The 21,484-nt window shown below is 45.5% G+C and overlaps 1 protein-coding gene across 1 annotated transcript in view; it reads right to left on the bottom strand.

Moving 5' to 3' along the window:
• Positions 1 to 21,484, bottom strand: part of IARS2 (isoleucyl-tRNA synthetase 2, mitochondrial) — a 349,183-nt gene that overhangs the window by 68,007 nt on the left and 259,692 nt on the right. Inside the window, exon 16 of the mRNA XM_063919433.1 lies at positions 7,681 to 7,790. Within this exon, the coding sequence (XP_063775503.1) occupies positions 7,681 to 7,790 (110 nt within the window). The remainder of the gene's footprint in view (positions 1 to 7,680; positions 7,791 to 21,484) is intronic.

Below are 21,484 nucleotides of genomic sequence, written 5' to 3'. Positions count from 1 at the left end.
TACATAACACAGCTACAGGAGTTACACAATGCAGTTACAGAGGTAACACTACATAACACAGCTACAGGAGTTACACAATGCAGTTACAGAGGTAACACTACATAACACAGCTACAGGAGTTACACAATGCAGTTATAGAGGTAACACTACATAACACAGCTACAAGAGTTACACAATGCAGTTACAGAGGTAACACTACATAACACAGCTACAGGAGTTACACAATGCAGTTACAGTGGTAACACTACATAACACAGCTACAAGAGTTACACAATGCAGTTACAGTGGTAACACTACATAACACAGCTACAGGAGTTACACTGAGGAATTACACAATGCAGTTACAGAGGTAACACTACATAACACAGCTACAAGAGTTACACAATGCAGTTACAGAGGTAACACTACATAACACAGCTACAGGAGTTACACAATGCAGTTACAGTGGTAACACTACATAACACAGCTACAGGAGTTACACTGAGGAGTTACACAATGCAGTTACAGAGGTAACACTACATAACACAGCTACAGGAGTTACACAATGCAGTTACAGAGGTAACACTACATAACACAGCTACAGGAGTTACACTGAGGAGTTACACAATGCAGTTATAGAGGTAACACTACATAACACAGCTACAGGAGTTACACTGAGGAGTTACACAATGCAGTTATAGAGGTAACACTACATAACACAGCTACAGGAGTTACACAATGCAGTTACAGAGGTAACACTACATAACACAGCTACAGGAGTTACACAATGCAGTTATAGAGGTAACACTACATAACACAGCTACAAGAGTTACACAATGCAGTTACAGTGGTAACACTACATAACACAGCTACAGGAGTTACACAATGCAGTTATAGAGGTAACACTACATAACACAGCTACAGGAGTTACACTGAGGAGTTACACAATGCAGTTATAGAGGTAACACTACATAACACAGCTACAGGAGTTACACAATGCAGTTACAGAGGTAACACTACATAACACAGCTACAGGAGTTACACAATGCAGTTATAGAGGTAACACTACATAACACAGCTACAAGAGTTACACAATGCAGTTACAGAGGTAACACTACATAACACAGCTACAGGAGTTACACAATGCAGTTACAGAGGTAACACTACATAACACAGCTACAGGAGTTACACAATGCAGTTATAGAGGTAACACTACATAACACAGCTACAAGAGTTACACAATGCAGTTACAGAGGTAACACTACATAACACAGCTACAGGAGTTACACAATGCAGTTACAGAGGTAACACTACATAACACAGCTACAGGAGTTACACAATGCAGTTACAGAGGTAACACTACATAACACAGCTACAGGAGTTACACAATGCAGTTACAGAGGTAACACTACATAACACAGCTACAGGAGTTACACAATGCAGTTACAGAGGTAACACTACATAACACAGCTACAGGAGTTACACAATGCAGTTACAGAGGTAACACTACATAACACAGCTACAGGAGTTACACAATGCAGTTACAGAGGTAACACTACATAACACAGCTACAGGAGTTACACAATGCAGTTACAGAGGTAACACTACATAACACAGCTACAGGAGTTACACAATGCAGTTACAGAGGTAACACTACATAACACAGCTACAGGAGTTACACTGAGGAGTTACACAATGCAGTTACAGAGGTAACACTACATAACACAGCTACAGGAGTTACACAATGCAGTTACAGTGGTAACACTACATAACACAGCTACAGGAGTTACACAATGCAGTTATAGAGGTAACACTACATAACACAGCTACAAGAGTTACACAATGCAGTTACAGAGGTAACACTACATAACACAGCTACAGGAGTTACACAATGCAGTTACAGAGGTAACACTACATAACACAGCTACAGGAGTTACACTGAGGAGTTACACAATGCAGTTACAGAGGTAACACTACATAACACAGCTACAGGAGTTACACAATGCAGTTACAGTGGTAACACTACATAACACAGCTACAAGAGTTACACAATGCAGTTACAGTGGTAACACTACATAACACAGCTACAGGAGTTACACTGAGGAATTACACAATGCAGTTACAGTGGTAACACTACATAACACAGCTACAGGAGTTACACAATGCAGTTACAGAGGTAACACTACATAACACAGCTACAGGAGTTACACAATGCAGTTACAGAGGTAACACTACATAACACAGCTACAGGAGTTACACAATGCAGTTACAGAGGTAACACTACATAACACAGCTACAAGAGTTACACAATGCAGTTACAGAGGTAACACTACATAACACAGCTACAGGAGTTACACAATGCAGTTACAGTGGTAACACTACATAACACAGCTACAGGAGTTACACAATGCAGTTACAGAGGTAACACTACATAACACAGCTACAGGAGTTACACTGAGGAGTTACACAATGCAGTTACAGAGGTAACACTACATAACACAGCTACAGGAGTTACACAATGCAGTTACAGAGGTAACACTACATAACACAGCTACAGGAGTTACACAATGCAGTTACAGAGGTAACACTACATAACACAGCTACAGGAGTTACACAATGCAGTTACAGAGGTAACACTACATAACACAGCTACAGGAGTTACACAATGCAGTTACAGAGGTAACACTACATAACACAGCTACAAGAGTTACACAATGCAGTTACAGTGGTAACACTACATAACACAGCTACAGGAGTTACACAATGCAGTTACAGAGGTAACACTACATAACACAGCTACAGGAGTTACACAATGCAGTTACAGAGGTAACACTACATAACACAGCTACAGGAGTTACACAATGCAGTTACAGTGGTAACACTACATAACACAGCTACAGGAGTTACACTGAGGAGTTACACAATGCAGTTACAGAGGTAACACTACATAACACAGCTACAAGAGTTACACAATGCAGTTACAGTGGTAACACTACATAACACAGCTACAGGAGTTACACAATGCAGTTATAGAGGTAACACTACATAACACAGCTACAGGAGTTACACAATGCAGTTATAGAGGTAACACTACATAACACAGCTACAGGAGTTACACAATGCAGTTACAGTGGTAACACTACATAACACAGCTACAGGAGTTACACTGAGGAATTACACAATGCAGTTACAGAGGTAACACTACATAACACAGCTACAGGAGTTACACAATGCAGTTACAGAGGTAACACTACATAACACAGCTACAGGAGTTACACTGAGGAGTTACACAATGCAGTTACAGAGGTAACACTACATAACACAGCTACAGGAGTTACACAATGCAGTTACAGTGGTAACACTACATAACACAGCTACAAGAGTTACACAATGCAGTTACAGTGGTAACACTACATAACACAGCTACAGGAGTTACACTGAGGAATTACACAATGCAGTTACAGTGGTAACACTACATAACACAGCTACAGGAGTTACACAATGCAGTTACAGAGGTAACACTACATAACACAGCTACAGGAGTTACACAATGCAGTTACAGAGGTAACACTACATAACACAGCTACAGGAGTTACACAATGCAGTTACAGAGGTAACACTACATAACACAGCTACAAGAGTTACACAATGCAGTTACAGAGGTAACACTACATAACACAGCTACAGGAGTTACACAATGCAGTTACAGTGGTAACACTACATAACACAGCTACAGGAGTTACACAATGCAGTTACAGAGGTAACACTACATAACACAGCTACAGGAGTTACACTGAGGAGTTACACAATGCAGTTACAGAGGTAACACTACATAACACAGCTACAGGAGTTACACAATGCAGTTACAGAGGTAACACTACATAACACAGCTACAGGAGTTACACAATGCAGTTACAGAGGTAACACTACATAACACAGCTACAGGAGTTACACAATGCAGTTACAGAGGTAACACTACATAACACAGCTACAGGAGTTACACAATGCAGTTACAGAGGTAACACTACATAACACAGCTACAAGAGTTACACAATGCAGTTACAGTGGTAACACTACATAACACAGCTACAGGAGTTACACAATGCAGTTACAGAGGTAACACTACATAACACAGCTACAGGAGTTACACAATGCAGTTACAGAGGTAACACTACATAACACAGCTACAGGAGTTACACAATGCAGTTACAGTGGTAACACTACATAACACAGCTACAGGAGTTACACTGAGGAGTTACACAATGCAGTTACAGAGGTAACACTACATAACACAGCTACAAGAGTTACACAATGCAGTTACAGTGGTAACACTACATAACACAGCTACAGGAGTTACACAATGCAGTTATAGAGGTAACACTACATAACACAGCTACAGGAGTTACACAATGCAGTTATAGAGGTAACACTACATAACACAGCTACAGGAGTTACACAATGCAGTTACAGTGGTAACACTACATAACACAGCTACAGGAGTTACACTGAGGAATTACACAATGCAGTTACAGAGGTAACACTACATAACACAGCTACAGGAGTTACACAATGCAGTTACAGAGGTAACACTACATAACACAGCTACAGGAGTTACACAATGCAGTTATAGAGGTAACACTACATAACACAGCTACAGGAGTTACACAATGCAGTTACAGAGGTAACACTACATAACACAGCTACAGGAGTTACACAATGCAGTTACAGAGGTAACACTACATAACACAGCTACAGGAGTTACACAATGCAGTTATAGAGGTAACACTACATAACACAGCTACAGGAGTTACACAATGCAGTTACAGAGGTAACACTACATAACACAGCTACAGGAGTTACACAATGCAGTTACAGAGGTAACACTACATAACACAGCTACAGGAGTTACACAATGCAGTTACAGTGGTAACACTACATAACACAGCTACAGGAGTTACACAATGCAGTTACAGTGGTAACACTACATAACACAGCTACAGGAGTTACACTGAGGAGTTACACAATGCAGTTACAGAGGTAACACTACATAACACAGCTACAGGAGTTACACAATGCAGTTACAGAGGTAACACTACATAACACAGCTACAGGAGTTACACAATGCAGTTACAGAGGTAACACTACATAACGCAGCTACAGGAGTTACACAATGCAGTTACAGAGGTAACACTACATAACACAGCTACAGGAGTTACACTGAGGAGTTACACAATGCAGTTACAGAGGTAACACTACATAACACAGCTACAAGAGTTACACAATGCAGTTACAGAGGTAACACTACATAACACAGCTACAGGAGTTACACAATGCAGTTACAGAGGTAACACTACATAACACAGCTACAGGAGTTACACAATGCAGTTATAGAGGTAACACTACATAACACAGCTACAGGAGTTACACAATGCAGTTACAGAGGTAACACTACATAACACAGCTACAGGAGTTACACAATGCAGTTACAGAGGTAACACTACATAACACAGCTACAGGAGTTACACAATGCAGTTACAGAGGTAACACTATATAACACAGCTACAGGAGTTACACAATGCAGTTACAGAGGTAACACTACATAACACAGCTACAGGAGTTACACAATGCAGTTACAGAGGTAACACTACATAACACAGCTACAGGAGTTACACAATGCAGTTACAGAGGTAACACTACATAACACAGCTACAGGAGTTACACAATGCAGTTACAGTGGTAACACTACATAACACAGCTACAGGAGTTACACAATGCAGTTACAGAGGTAACACTACATAACACAGCTACAGGAGTTACACAATGCAGTTACAGAGGTAACACTACATAACACAGCTACAGGAGTTACACAATGCAGTTACAGAGGTAACACTACATAACACAGCTACAGGAGTTACACAATGCAGTTACAGTGGTAACACTACATAACACAGCTACAGGAGTTACACTGAGGAGTTACACAATGCAGTTACAGAGGTAACACTACATAACACAGCTACAGGAGTTACACAATGCAGTTACAGTGGTAACACTACATAACACAGCTACAGGAGTTACACAATGCAGTTACAGAGGTAACACTACATAACACAGCTACAGGAGTTACACAATGCAGTTACAGAGGTAACACTACATAACACAGCTACAGGAGTTACACAATGCAGTTACAGAGGTAACACTACATAACACAGCTACAGGAGTTACACAATGCAGTTACAGAGGTAACACTACATAACACAGCTACAAGAGTTACACAATGCAGTTACAGAGGTAACACTACATAACACAGCTACAGGAGTTACACAATGCAGTTACAGAGGTAACACTACATAACACAGCTACAGGAGTTACACAATGCAGTTACAGAGGTAACACTACATAACACAGCTACAGGAGTTACACAATGCAGTTACAGAGGTAACACTACATAACACAGCTACAGGAGTTACACAATGCAGTTATAGAGGTAACACTACATAACACAGCTACAGGAGTTACACTGAGGAGTTACACAATGCAGTTACAGAGGTAACACTACATAACACAGCTACAGGAGTTACACAATGCAGTTACAGAGGTAACACTACATAACACAGCTACAGGAGTTACACAATGCAGTTACAGAGGTAACACTACATAACACAGCTACAGGAGTTACACAATGCAGTTACAGAGGTAACACTACATAACACAGCTACAGGAGTTACACAATGCAGTTACAGAGGTAACACTACATAACACAGCTACAGGAGTTACACAATGCAGTTACAGAGGTAACACTACATAACACAGCTACAGGAGTTACACAATGCAGTTACAGTGGTAACACTACATAACACAGCTACAGGAGTTACACAATGCAGTTACAGTGGTAACACTACATAACACAGCTACAAGAGTTACACAATGCAGTTACAGAGGTAACACTACATAACACAGCTACAGGAGTTACACAATGCAGTTACAGTGGTAACACTACATAACACAGCTACAGGAGTTACACAATGCAGTTACAGTGGTAACACTACATAACACAGCTACAAGAGTTACACAATGCAGTTACAGAGGTAACACTACATAACACAGCTACAGGAGTTACACAATGCAGTTACAGTGGTAACACTACACAACACAGCTACAGGAGTTACACAATGCAGTTACAGAGGTAACACTACATAACACAGCTACAGGAGTTACACAATGCAGTTACAGTGGTAACACTACACAACACAGCTACAGGAGTTACACAATGCAGTTACAGAGGTAACACTACATAACACAGCTACAGGAGTTACACTGAGGAGTTACACAATGCAGTTACAGAGGTAACACTACATAACACAGCTACAGGAGTTACACAATGCAGTTACAGAGGTAACACTATATAACACAGTTACACAGTACTGAACGTCTATATTTATGTTATAATTAACTATTATGTGTTGTGTAGGCCTACTGTCACGTATATGTGACATCTCTACTGCCTATTGGATTGTATATCATGGTTACTTTTGTGGTGCTTTACACTATGACACTGAAGAGCATTTATAGACTCTAGAATATGTGATATAACATGATATAATGCTGGAGATCGGCTGCTGTACTGTATTAGTGACAACTGGGTACAGAAGCGATAAAGACACAATGTTGTCTGCAGTGACGGAACTGTTCGTGGCCGTTATATTCTCACCTGTCCCCCATTTATAACAACATCTGGGTCCACCACATTACCCACAGATTTGGACATCTTCTCTCCTTTCTCACTTAGTGTAAAGCCGTGGACAACCACGTTCCTGAAAGACACGGAAACAATACACCAATGATGAAAGGTTTTTATTCATGCATCAACGTACGTACGTACGTACGTACGTACGTACGTACGTACACACACAAACATTTCCAAACATACATACACACACACATACATACATACATATATATACACACACATATACACAAATATACACATAAATATACACATATACAGACACATACATACACAAATATATAAATACACACATATACACACACACACACACACAGGACAGTAAGAAGCGTGTTGTAGAGTGAGGAGGAAGACACGAATGACAGGACAGTAAGAAGCGTGTTGTAGAGTGAGGAGGAAGACACGAATGACAGGACAGTAAGAAGCGTGTTGTTGAGTGAGGAGGAAGACACGAATGACAGGACAGTAAGAAGTGTGTTGTAGAGTGAGGAGGAAGACACAAATGACAGGACAGTAAGAAGCGTGTTGTAGAGTGAGGAGGAAGACACGAATGACAGGACAGTAAGAAGCGTGTTGTAGAGTGAGGAGGAAGACACGAATGACAGGACAGTAAGAAGCGTGTTGTAGAGTGAGGAGGAAGACACGAATGACAGGAGAGTAAGAAGCGTGTTGTTGAGTGAGGAGGAAGACACGAATGACAGGACAGTAAGAAGCGTGTTGTTGAGTGAGGAGGAAGACACGAATGACAGGAGAGTAAGAAGCGTGTTGTAGAGTGAGGAGGAAGACACGAATGACAGGACAGTAAGAAGCGTGTTGTAGAGTGAGGAGGAAGACACGAATGACAGGACAGTAAGAAGCGTGTTGTAGAGTGAGGAGGAAGACACGAATGACAGGAGAGTAAGAAGCGTGTTGTTGAGTGAGGAGGAAGACACGAATGACAGGACAGTAAGAAGCGTGTTGTTGAGTGAGGAGGAAGACACGAATGACAGGAGATAAGAAGCAGCGCTGAGATTACAGTGAGCTGGGGAGAGCTGAAAGAGAGGGGATCCAGTCTATAGATCGACAGTAAGTAGGTCGACACTGTCTAGGTCAACCTCTATTGGTCGACAGTAAGTAGGTCAACATAACAATAGTTTGACATGAGTTTTTCACATCTTATTTAATTTTTTGCCCTTTTTAATACTTTACGATCCACGTGAACTACAATTGGGAACGGTAACCAGTGAAGCGAGCCATGTGGGGGGACACGGTGCACTAACAGCGTTCCCGGTCACTGTACGGAGAAAACAAAAATAGGATTTTGGTACCTACCGGTAAATCCTTTTCTCTTAGTCCGTAGAGGATGCTGGGGACTCCAAAAGGACCATGGGGTATAGACGGGATCCGCAGGAGCCTGGGCACACTATAAAGACTTAAACTGGGTGTGAACTGGCTCCTCCCTCTATGCCCCTCCTCCAGACCTCAGCTAGAAAACGGTGCCCAGGAGAGACGGACATTTCGAGGAAAGAATTTATAATTTAAACACAGTCAGTGTTATACCAGCTCACACCACGAACATACCGCAAGACATGGGCCTTTAACAGAACACCAGCCCACGGTATGAAACCATACAGCCCTACGCTGAGAGAATACGTAACACAACCTGTGTGCCAACCCAACCAATAATAAGAAACCACATGCCATGGCATGAACAACGTCAGCAACAGCCTGACAGAGAAGAAACACCACAAAGTGCAACCAAATCAATAACTGCAGACACAGTACGCATTGGGACGGGCGCCCAGCATCCTCTACGGACTAAGAGAAAAGGATTTACCGGTAGGTACCAAAATCCTATTTTCTCTTACGTCCTAGAGGATGCTGGGGACTCCAAAAGGACCATGGGGTCTATACCAAAGCTCCAGAACGGGCGGGAGAGTGCGGATGACTCTGCAGCACCGAATGAGAAAACAAAAAGGTCCCCCAACAATCATGGTATCAAACTCGTAGAGCATAGCAAAAGCGTTCGATCCCGACCAATAATCCGCTCGGCAAAGTTGAACCGCCTAGACTCCTCGGGCATCCGCCCAAGAAGAGCCCATCTTTCCATTAGAATGGGCTTCCACCGACTTCGGTCACGGCAATCCAACCATCGAACAACATGCCAAATCGTACCACAGATTCAGCGTGTAACAGACAGCATACTGCAGTCGCCCCAAGCATGTTGGGAGCATACCGGACAAACAGAGCCTCTATTTATCCAAACTGAGCCAAATTGGAAACCTAAATATTCAAATCCCCGGTAACACCGAGAGATTTTGAATCAGCTAATGCCGAAGGAACCACCGGCATCAAAAATAGACTGTTTTCTGCGAAACCCAGAAACCACTCTTTGGTAGAACTACAATCCGAGTTCACAAGTCCTCTCTGTCTACCTGGAAGATCAAACAAGGCTCTTGTGAGACAAACCCACCACGTCCGACACCCACCTTACGGACGCCAAAGCCAATAGCATGACCACTTTCCAAGAGAGAATTTTATTTTTATTTTATTTTTTTAGAAAATAATAAGGCCATACAGCCCACGGTATGAAACCATACAGCCCTACGCTGAGAGAATACGTAACACAACCTGTGTGTCAACCCAACCAATAATAAGAAACCACATGCCATGGCATGAACAACGTCAGCGATAGCCTGACAGAGAAGAAACACCACAAAGTGCAACCAAATCAATAACTGCAGACACAGTACGCATTGGGACGGGCGCCCAGCATCCTCTACGGACTAGGAGAAAAGGAATTACTGGTAGGTACCAATATCCTATTTTCTCATACGTCCTAGAGGATGCTGGGGACTCCAAAAGGACCATGGGGTCTATACCAAAGCTCCAGAACAGGCGGGAGAGTGCGGATGACTCTGCAGCACCGAATGAGAAAACAAAAAGGTCCCCCAACAATCATGGTATCAAACTCGTAGAGCATAGCAAAAGCGTTAGATCCCGACCAATAATCCGCTCGGCAAAGTTGAACCGCCTAGACTCCTCGGGCATCCGCCCAAGAAGAGCCCATCTTTCCATTAGAATGGGCTTCCACCGACTTCGGTCACGGCAATCCAACCATCGAACAACATGCCAAATCGTACCACAGATTCAGCGTGCAACAGACAGCATACTGCAGTCGCCCCAAGCATGTTGGGAGCATACCGGACAAACAGAGCCTCTATTTCTCCAAACTGAGCCAAATTGGAAACCTAAATATTCAAATCCCCGGTAACACCGAGAGACTTTGAATCAGCTAATGCCGAAGGAACCACCGGCATCAAAAATAGACTGTTTTCTGCGAAACCCAGAAACCACTCTTTGGTAGAACTACAATCCGAGTTCACAAGTCCTCTCTGTCTACCTGGAAGATCAAACAAGGCTCTTGTGAGACAAACCCACCACGTCCGACACCCACCTTACGGACGCCAAAGCCAATAGCATGACCACTTTCCAAGAGAGAATTTTATTTTTATTTTATTTTTTTAGAAAATAATAAGGCCATACTGCCCCGAAATGGAGCCTAACTGTAGGCCTGCATCCACAATGGCTTGTAAGTATGGATAAGAACGACCTAGCAGAAAGTCTCCCGTAGGAAACATCCTGGATTCACACCAGGACACAGAAATACGCCAACCACGGCGGAAAGGCTTTGCCGTTACTTCTGTCCTAGCCTGAAAACATTGAGGAAACGGCTTCACTGGGAACATCCTTCCGGATTAGAATATGGCATTCAACCGCCACGACGTCAGACGCAGTCGCGGTAAGTCTTGATACACGCCCTGATCTAGTTGTAACAGTTCCTCACGTAAAGGAAGAGGGCAGGAAACTCCCATGAGCAAATCATGAAAAACTGGATAGCAAAACCTCCTTGGCTAAATCAGATCCGAGAGGATCGCCTGAACCTATGTTCTTCTTACGTTTATCACCTTCCGAAAAAAAATGAAATAGGAGAGGCCACACAGACCCACTAAAAACACCCACGGTGTCACGAGGGTGTCCCTTGACCTGAAACAATATCCCTGAGGCCTCTCATTGAAGCGAGACACCAACATGACCAATTGCGACCCTCCACAAAAGTTGTCACGTCTGTGAAAACTTCTCGACTATGACTGAATTTTTTTTTTTTCTTTTCCCCCGGATGGAGATCGCGTCAGCAGAGGAAATCTATTTCTTCTTTGCCAACCACCGGAACGAATACTACCACACTTTTTTGCCCCACGGCAAAACTGTGCATCTTCTGCCATTGCCGCTTTGCTCCTTGTTCCGTCATAGCGGCTTACTCACGCCATTGCTGATAAGTGGTCTGGCAGAACTAACATGGACCGAACACGAAGAATACGTTCGTCAAAAAATAAGAATTTACTTACCGATAATTCTATTTCTCGGAGTCCGTAGTGGATGCTGGGGTTCCTGAAAGGACCATGGGGAATAGCGGCTCCGCAGGAGACAGGGCACAAAAAGTAAAGCTTTAGGATCAGGTGGTGTGCACTGGCTCCTCCCCCTATGACCCTCCTCCAAGCCTCAGTTAGGATACTGTGCCCGGACGAGCGTACACAATAAGGAAGGATTTTGAATCCCGGGTAAGACTCATACCAGCCACACCAATCACACTGTACAACCTGTGATCTGAACCCAGTTAACAGTATGATAACAGCGGAGCCTCTGAAAAGATGGCTCACAACAATAATAACCCGATTTTTGTAACTATGTACAAGTATTGCAGATAATCCGCACTTGGGATGGGCGCCCAGCATCCACTACGGACTCCGAGAAATAGAATTATCGGTAAGTAAATTCTTATTTTCTCTATCGTCCTAGTGGATGCTGGGGTTCCTGAAAGGACCATGGGGATAATACCAAAGCTCCCAAACGGGCGGGAGAGTGCGGATGACTCTGCAGCACCGAATGAGAGAACTCCAGGTCCTCCTTAGCCAGGGTATCAAATTTGTAGGATTTTACCAACGTGTTTGCCCCTGACTAAATAGCCGCTCGGCAAAGTTGTAAAGCCGAGACCCCTCGGGCAGCCGTCCAAGATGAGCCCACCTTCCTTGAGGAATGGGCATTTACATATTTTGGCTGTGGCAGGCCTGCCACAGAATGTGCAAGCTGAATTGTATTACACATCCAACTAGCAATAGTTTGCTTAGAAGCAAGAGCACCCAGTTTGTTGGGTGCATACAGGATAACAGCAAGTCAGTTTTCCTGACTCCAGCCGTCCTGGAACCTATATTTACAGGGCCCTGACAACATCTAGCAACCTGGAGTCCTCCAAGTCCCTAGTAGGCGCAAGGCACCAAAATAAGCTGGTTCAGGTGAAACACTGACACCACCTTAGGGAGAGAACTGGGGACGAGTCCGCAGCTCTGCCCTGTCCAAATGGACAAACAGATATGGGCTTTTTTGAGAAAAAAACCACCAATTTGACACTCGCCTGGTCCAGGCCAGGGCCAAGAGCATGGTCACTTTTCATGTGAGATGCTTCAAATCCACAGATTTGACTGGTTTTAAACCAATGTGATTTGAGGAATCCCAGAACTACGTTGAGATCCCACAGTGCCACTGGAGGCACAAAAGGGGGTTGTATATGCAATACTCCCTTGACAAACTTCTGGACTTCAGGAACTGAAGCCACTTCTTTCTGGAAGAAAATCGACAGGGCCGAAATTTGAACCTTAATGGACCCCAATTTGAGGCCCATAGACACTCCTGTTTGCAGGAAATGCAGGAATCGACCGAGTTGAAATTTCTTCGTGGGGCCTTTCTGGCCTCACACCACGCAACATATTTTTGCCACATGTGGTGATAATGTTGTGCGGTCACCTCCTTTCTGGCTTTGACCAGGGTAGGAATGACCTCTTCCGGAATGCCTTTTTCCCTTAGGATCCGGCGTTCCACCGCCATGCCGTCAAAACGCAGCTGCGGTAAGTCTTGGAACAGACATGGTACTTGCTGAAACAAGTCCCTTCTTAGCGGCAGAGGCCATAAGTCCTCTGTGAGCATCTCTTGAATTTCCGGGTACCAAGTCCTTCTTGGCCAATCCGGAGCCCTGAGTATAGTTCTTACTCCTCTACGTCTTATAATTCTCAGTACCTTAGGTATGAGAAGCAGAGGATGGAACACATACACCGACTGGTACATCCACGGTGTTACCAGAACGTCCACAGCTATTGCCTGAGGGTCTCTTAACCTGGCGCAATACCTGTCCCGTTTTTTGTTCAGACGGGACGCCATCATGTCCACCTTTGGTATTTCCCAACGGTTTACAATCATGTGGAAAACTTCCCGATGAAGTTTCCACTCTGCCGGGTGGAGGTCGTGCCTGCTGAGGAAGTCTGCTTCCCAGTTTCCATTCCCGGAATGAAACACTGCTGACAGTGCTATCACATGATTTTCCGCCCAGCGAAAAGTCCTTGCAGTTTTTGCCATTGCCCTCCTGCTTCTTGTGCCGCCCTGTCTATTTACGTGGGCGACTGCCGTGATGTTTTTCCCACTGGATCAATACCGGCTGACCTTGAAGCAGAGGTCTTGCTAAGCTTAGAGTATTATAAATTTACCCTTAGCTCCAGTATATTTATGTGGAGAAAAGTCTCCAGACTTGATCACACTCCCTGGAAATTTTTTCCTTGTGTGACTGCTCCCCAGCCTCTCGGGCTGGCCTCCGTGGTCACCAGCATCCAATCCTGAATGCCGAATCTGCGGCCCTCTAGAAGATGAGCACTCTGTAACCACCACAGGAGAGACACCCTTGTCCTTGGATATAGGGTTATCCGCTGATGCATCTGAAGATGCGATCCGGACCATTTGTCCAGCAGATCCCACTGAAAAATTCTTGCGTGAAATCTGCCGAATGGAATTGCTTCGTAGGAAGTCACCATTTTTACCAGGACCCTTGTGCAATGATGCACTGATTTTAGGAGGTTCCTGACTAGCTCGGATAACTCCCTGGCTTTCTCTTCCGGGAGAAACACCTTTTTCTGGACTGTGTCCAGAATCATCCCTAGGCACAGCAGACTTGTCGTCGGTATCAGCTGCGATTTTGGAATATTTAGAAACCACCCGTGCTGTTGTAGCAGTATCCGAGATAGTGCTACTCCGACCTCCAACTGTTCCCTGGACTTTGCCCTTATCAGGGGATCGTCCAAGTAAGGGATAATTAAGACGCCTTTTCTTCGAAGAAGAATCATCATTTCGGCCATTACCTTGGTAAAGACCCGGGGTGCCGTGGACAATCCAAACGGCAGCGTCTGAAACTGATAGTGACAGTTCTGTACCACGAACCTGAGGTACCCTTAGTGAGAAGGGCAAATTTGGGACATGGAGGTAAGCATCCCTGATGTCTCGGGACACTATATAGTCCCCTTCTTCCTGGTTCGTTATCACTGCTCTGAGTGACTCCATCTTGATTTGAACCTTTGTAAGTGTTCAAATTTTTTTAGATTTAGAATAGGTCTCCCCTTGCCTTCTGGCTTCAGTACCACAATATAGTGTGGAATAATACCCCTTTTCTTGTTGTAGGAGGGGTAATTTAATTATCACCTGCTGGGAATACAGCTTGTGAATTGTTTCCCATACTGCCTCCTTGTCGGAGGGAGACCTTGGTAAACCAGACTTCAGGAGCCTGCGAAGGGGAAACGTCTCGACATTCCAATCTGTACCCCTGGGATACTACTTGTAGGATCCAGGGGTCCTGTACGGTCCCAGCGTCATGCTGAGAGCTTGGCAGAAGCGGTGAAACGCTTCTGTTCCTGGGAATGGGCTGCCTGCTGCAGTCTTCTTCCCTTTCCTCTATCCCTGGGCAGATATGACTCTTATAGGGACGAAAGGACTGAGGCTGAAAAGACGGTGTCTTTTTCTGCAGATGTGTGACTTAGGGTAAAAACGGTGGATTTTCCAGCAGTTGCCGTGGCCACCAGGTCCGATGGACCGACCCCAAATAACTCCTCTTCCTTTATACGGCAATACACCTTTGTGCCGTTTGGAATCTGCATCACCTGACCACTGTCGTGTCCATAAACATCTTCTGGCAGATATGGACATCGCACTTACTCTTGATGCCAGAGTGCAAATATCCCTCTGTGCATCTCGCATATATAGAAAATGCATCCTTTAAATGCTCTATAGTCAATAAAATACTGTCCCTGTCAAGGGTATCAATATTTTTAGTCAGGGAATCCGACCAAGCCACCCCAGCTCTGCACATCCAGGCTGAGGCGATCGCTGGTCGCAGTATAACACCAGTATGTGTGTATATACTTTTTATGATATTTTCCAGCCTCCTGTCAGCTGGTTCCTTGAGGACGGCCCTATCTATAGACGGTACCGCCACTTGTTTTGATAAGCGTGTGAGCGCCTTATCCACCCTAAGGGGTGTTTCCCAACGCGCCCTAACTTCTGGCGGGAAAGGGTATACCGCCCATAATTTTCTATCGGGGGGAACCCACGCATCATCACACACTTCATTTAATTTATCTGATTCAGGAAAAACTACGGTAGTTTTTTCACATCCCACATAATACCCTCTTTTGTGGTACTTGTAGTATCAGAAATATGTAACACCTCCTTCATTGCCCTTAACGTGTGGCCCTAATAAGGAATACGTTTGTTTATTCACCGTCGACACTGGATTCAGTGTCCATGTCTGTGTCGACCGACTAAAGTAAACGGGCGTTTTAAAACCCCTGACGGTGTTTTTGAGACGTCTGGACCGGTACTAATTGTTTGTCGGCCGTCACATGTCGTCAACCGACCTTGCAGCGTGTTGACATTATCACGTAATTCCCTAAATAAGCCATCCATTCCGGTGTCGACTCCCTAGAGAGTGACATCACCATTACAGGCAATTGCTCCGCCTCCTCACCAACATCGTCCTCATACATGTCGACACACACGTACCGACACACAGCACACACACAGGGAATGCTCTGATAGAGGACAGGCCCCACTAGCCCTTTGGAGAGACAGAGGGAGAGTTTGCCAGCACACACCAAAAACGCTATAATTATATAGGGACAACCTTATATAAGTGTTTTCCCTTATAGCATCTTTTATATATTTCTAACGCCAAATTAGTGCCCCCCCTCTCTGTTTTAACCCTGTTTCTGTAGTGCAGTGCAGGGGAGAGCCTGGGAGCCTTCCCTCCAGCCTTTCTGTGAGGGAAAATGGCGCTGTGTGCTGAGGAGATAGGCCCCGCCCCTTTTTCGGCGGGCTCGTCTCCCGCTCTTTAATGGATTCTGGCAGGGGTTAAATATCTCCATATAGCCCCCGGAGGCTATATGTGAGGTATTTTTAGCCAAAAAAGGTTTTCATTTGCCTCCCAGGGCGCCCCCCTCCCAGCGCCCTGCACCCTCAGTGACTGCCGTGTGAAGTGTGCTGAGAGGAAATGGCGCACAGCTGCAGTGCTGTGCGCTACCTTAAGAAGACTGAGGAGTCTTCTGCCGCCGATTCTGGACCTCTTCTCGTTTCAGCATCTGCAAGGGGGCCGGCGGCGAGGCTCCGGTCACCATCCAGGCTGTACCTGTGATCGTCCCTCTGGAGCTAATGTCCAGTAGCCAAAGAAGCCAATCCATCCTGCACGCAGGTGAGTTCACTTCTTCTCCCCTAAGTCCCTCGTTGCAGTGATCCTGTTGCCAGCAGGACTCACTGTAAAATAAAAAACCTAAACTAAACTTTTCTAAGCAGCTCTTTAGGAGAGCCACCTAGATTGCACCCTTCTCGGCCGGGCACAAAAATCTAACTGAGGCTTGGAGGAGGGTCATAGGGGGAGGAGCCAGTGCACACCACCTGATCCTAAAGCTTTACTTTTTGTGCCCTGTCTCCTGCGGAGCCGCTATTCCCCATGGTCCTTTCAGGAACCCCAGCATCCACTAGGACGATAGAGAAATATCTTTTAAATCAAGAAAGCTTTCCAACTTAACCTTAACCTCTGGAAATACGTCCCTTGCAAGGCCTGCTCCCCAGCCTCGGAGATCCTTATGCACGGATATCAGGATCTAACCTTGGATCCCGAACCTTCATCCCCCTAGAAGGAGAGAACCGAGCAGACACCACAAGATTGATGTCCTGGCCTTTAGGATTATATTCCGGTGCATGTGCAGGTGAAACGCGGCCCACGATTTCAACTGGCCCCTTGAAAGCCACTCTGGCAGTAGACGTGCTTACCAAAACAGGCCTCGTAGGCCGCACCCATCTGTTTTAGTAACAGAACATATTGATGAAGTGTCCCAGCAAAGCTGATCCAACTATGTATCCTCAGACCTCTTTCCACATGAAAAAACCCCGAACATTAACCGGGCAGTATCTACTCTGAAACCCACCTCCGACAACTGTGTCGGTGGGAACAACAGCCAGAGAGAAACAACGATTTGCACTTTTATACAGGGACAACCGGACAATGTCCTGAACCTGACGCACCTCTGTAGGACGTAGCATACTACTTCCCCAACCAGAGGGGAACGGCAAGATCCATTAGAAAAAACAGTAAGGGGAACTACCGTAACTCAGAATGCTCCCCTTTTTGATTCTATAAATAACTCACAAGTCTTAGTCCATTCCTGGACTAACTGAAATTATTAGACTAGCGCTCACTGGAGTGGGGACCAGCCAGATAGACTCAGCGACAAGTGGTGGATGTGTTGGAAACAGAAAACGACATCCACTTCTGCGAACCTACCAAGGCTGCAGAACTCTTACCTTCCAACCTTCCACTGTCTGCACAGAAAAGGAAAAAAGAACGGTAACGAACTGTTTAAAACGACTGCATCCCACAAAAGAATGCGTCACCAACCGTTGTGAAGGAGGCTAACTCACGAAGGTAGACTTACCAGGTGACTGAACAGAGGGCTCACCAAACAGCTGTATACCTCCCCTGAGTATCTCTCGGAGACATCCTCAGCATTTTCCCGGCTACACCTCCAGCTGTCACGCGGCAGCCTGCTGCAATGTTATAAGTAGAATCAACATAAGCAAGCTTACCCACTGTGGGTAGGGTAATTCTATCGGATGCTTACCCGAATACAACACTCCCTCATGTGCATGTAATGCAAATAAGGCCAAAGTATAGAAATAAAATATCACTTAGCTTCCTGTGTATGATCCTTTGCGACCGGGCTCTGCGTCGACCAGGAGTTGACTGCCGTAATGTTCTCTCCGCGTCGGGAAGAGAATAATATTCGGACTCCTTGAGAGGATCAAAAACCAACTCGTCACGGCCAATCTAGAGCTTAATCAACAGAGCGACCAGCACAGGAGAAGAATACCATTATCTCAGCATTCATGGATATACATAATGTAATACACAATAAAACACACATATCCTAACCATGCATATATAAACATATATCTACATATACACACATATAGACATAACCTATACGCAAGTGGATTGTCCCGACCCGGCAGGTCCCAGCAATGTCTTGTGAATGTGTATGACCATGTACTGACGTGCCCCCGATGTGGATCTACCAGGAACGTTATGGTCGAGATAAACTGAGTAAATGTCGACAGCAAGGGGTAGTAACTTAGAACCCCGAGGGGTCAGAGGAAAGTATACATATACAATTTTAAAACCACTGCCCCCACATATACCTATATATATATATATATACCAATACAGGTATAAGGCAATAACAGCCTGTTAATTATTCTACCCCGGAAATACCGTTGATGCCGACAGGGCGTCCACCAACAACTGTGTCTCCCCTAGCGCGTTTACTTGTTTTCAAGCACACAAAACCAACCTGCTAATACTTAATTTTTTGAATCAAGTACCACCAAGCGTCGGCGAAGCCGACAGTTATCCCCACAGCAGCTTGTGACAAAGCCCTAACACCTGTCGACATATGTCGACTAACCGATAGTGGGTAAAAAACAGGGAAACAGTGAGTTTATGTAACACAACAAGGAATATGCGGCCATTACTAAACATAATGCTATATGACACCCCTATAGCATTAAACACTCTGTGCCCCCCCCCTTCCTCCATCTTACTATACAGTAAATCCTGGTGGGGACCTGAGGAAAATGGTGCTGACTCCTCTGTGAGGGCTTAGCTCCGCCCCCTCCCGGCGCGCTTAAGCCCGCTCAATTAAATAAATATATATCCCCCTAAAACTAGCTGGGGACCCTATATACAGGGGGTAACCTGTATAACTTAGTATTTGTTCCAACGCAGCCCAGGGAGCCCCTCCTGCGCCCTGCACCCACGGAAGCTATTGGTGTGTGGGAGCTATGGACCGCAGCGGCAACGCTGCGGTCTCCCGGCGGGGTGAAGACACCCGGTGTCCGGGTATGTTCCCCCGCCCGGGATCTTTTTATCAATGCCGCCCAGGGCGCTCCCCCCCAGCGCCCTGCACCCTAGATTTTTTCCGACGGGGAGCGGGAGCAGAGAGCGCAGCGCTACCACTGCCTCCCCCTTCCCGTTCGCGGCGCACTGGCGGGGCGGGCGCCGAAGCCTGTCCCCGCCGCCAGTGATTACATCTTTTAAATGTTGCCCAGGGCGCTCCCCCCCAGCGCCCTGCAGGCCCGGTGGAGTGTGGGAGCCGGGAGCGCAGCGCTACCGCTGCTGCTCCCTCCCGTTCACAGTGCACTGTCGGGGCGGCCACCGAAGAATGTCGCCCCGCTAGAGATATTATAGATTTTATTATATGCTGCCCAGGGCGCTCCCCCCCCAGCGACCTGCACCCTGCCAGAGACGTTGGTGTTGTGGGAGCGGGGAGCGCAGCCCTACTGCTGTTACCTCCGTCACTGAAGTCTTCTTTTCTTCCAATACTCACCCGGCTTCTTTCTTCTGGCTCTGTGAGGAGGGTGACGGCGTGGCTCCGGGATCAAGCAGCTAGGTGCACCAAGTGATCGAACCCTCTGGAGCTAATTATTATTATTATTATTACGTTTTATTTATAGGGCGCCACAAGTGTTTCGCAGCGCCGTACAAAGGACAGTACAGGGAGACAAAACTTAGCATAACAGTAAATAAATAACAAAAATGGAGTGCAGGTAACAAAGAGCAACACAATTCTCAAAACATAATACAGCTTAGATGTAAGTAGCGAAGGAGTAATCATTGTACTACTTGGGGCTGGCGGCCATAGATAGAGATGAGCCTTTACCAGCAGGAGAGAAAGCAGGTAAAGATGGTCGCTGAGTGAAATGTGTCAAGAAGAGGGTTTAGACAAGAGGAAAGAGGGCCCTGCTCTGAAGAGCTAACAATCTAGTGGGGAGGGGCAACAGACAGATGACATGAGGTGCAAGCAAGCAGGTAGAAGCCTGATGGTGGTATGCGAGCAAAGCAGAGATGTCCAAGGCATGGGGCAGGGGGATGGAGGAGCAGCCTAAGGACTAGGTTATGCATTGGAGGGGTACGCTTTGAAGAATAGGTGGGTTTTCAATGCCCGTTTGAAGTTTTGCAAGGTCGGGGAGAGTCTAATGGAGCGGGGGAGCGCATTCCACTGAAGGGGTGCAGCACGGGCAAACCTAATGGTGTCCAGTAGCCGAGAAGCAGAGCCTTGAAACTCACAGAAGTAGGTCTGCTTCTCTCCCCTCACTCCCACGCTGCAGGGAGCCTGTAGCCAGCAGGTCTGCCTGAAAATAAAAAACCTAACAATAAAGTCTTTAGTGAAATTCAGGAGAGCTCCCCTAGTGTGTGACCCATCACTTCTGGGCACAAAGTCTAACTGAGTTCTGGAGGAGGGGCATAGAGGGAGGAGCCAGTTCACACCTAGTTTAAGTCTTTATAGTGTGCCCAGG

This window comes from Pseudophryne corroboree, chromosome 4 (assembly GCF_028390025.1).
Source record: "Pseudophryne corroboree isolate aPseCor3 chromosome 4, aPseCor3.hap2, whole genome shotgun sequence".
NCBI classification, from domain to species: Eukaryota; Metazoa; Chordata; class Amphibia; order Anura; family Myobatrachidae; genus Pseudophryne; species Pseudophryne corroboree.
This window is presented reverse-complemented; position numbering and strand designations above follow the sequence as displayed.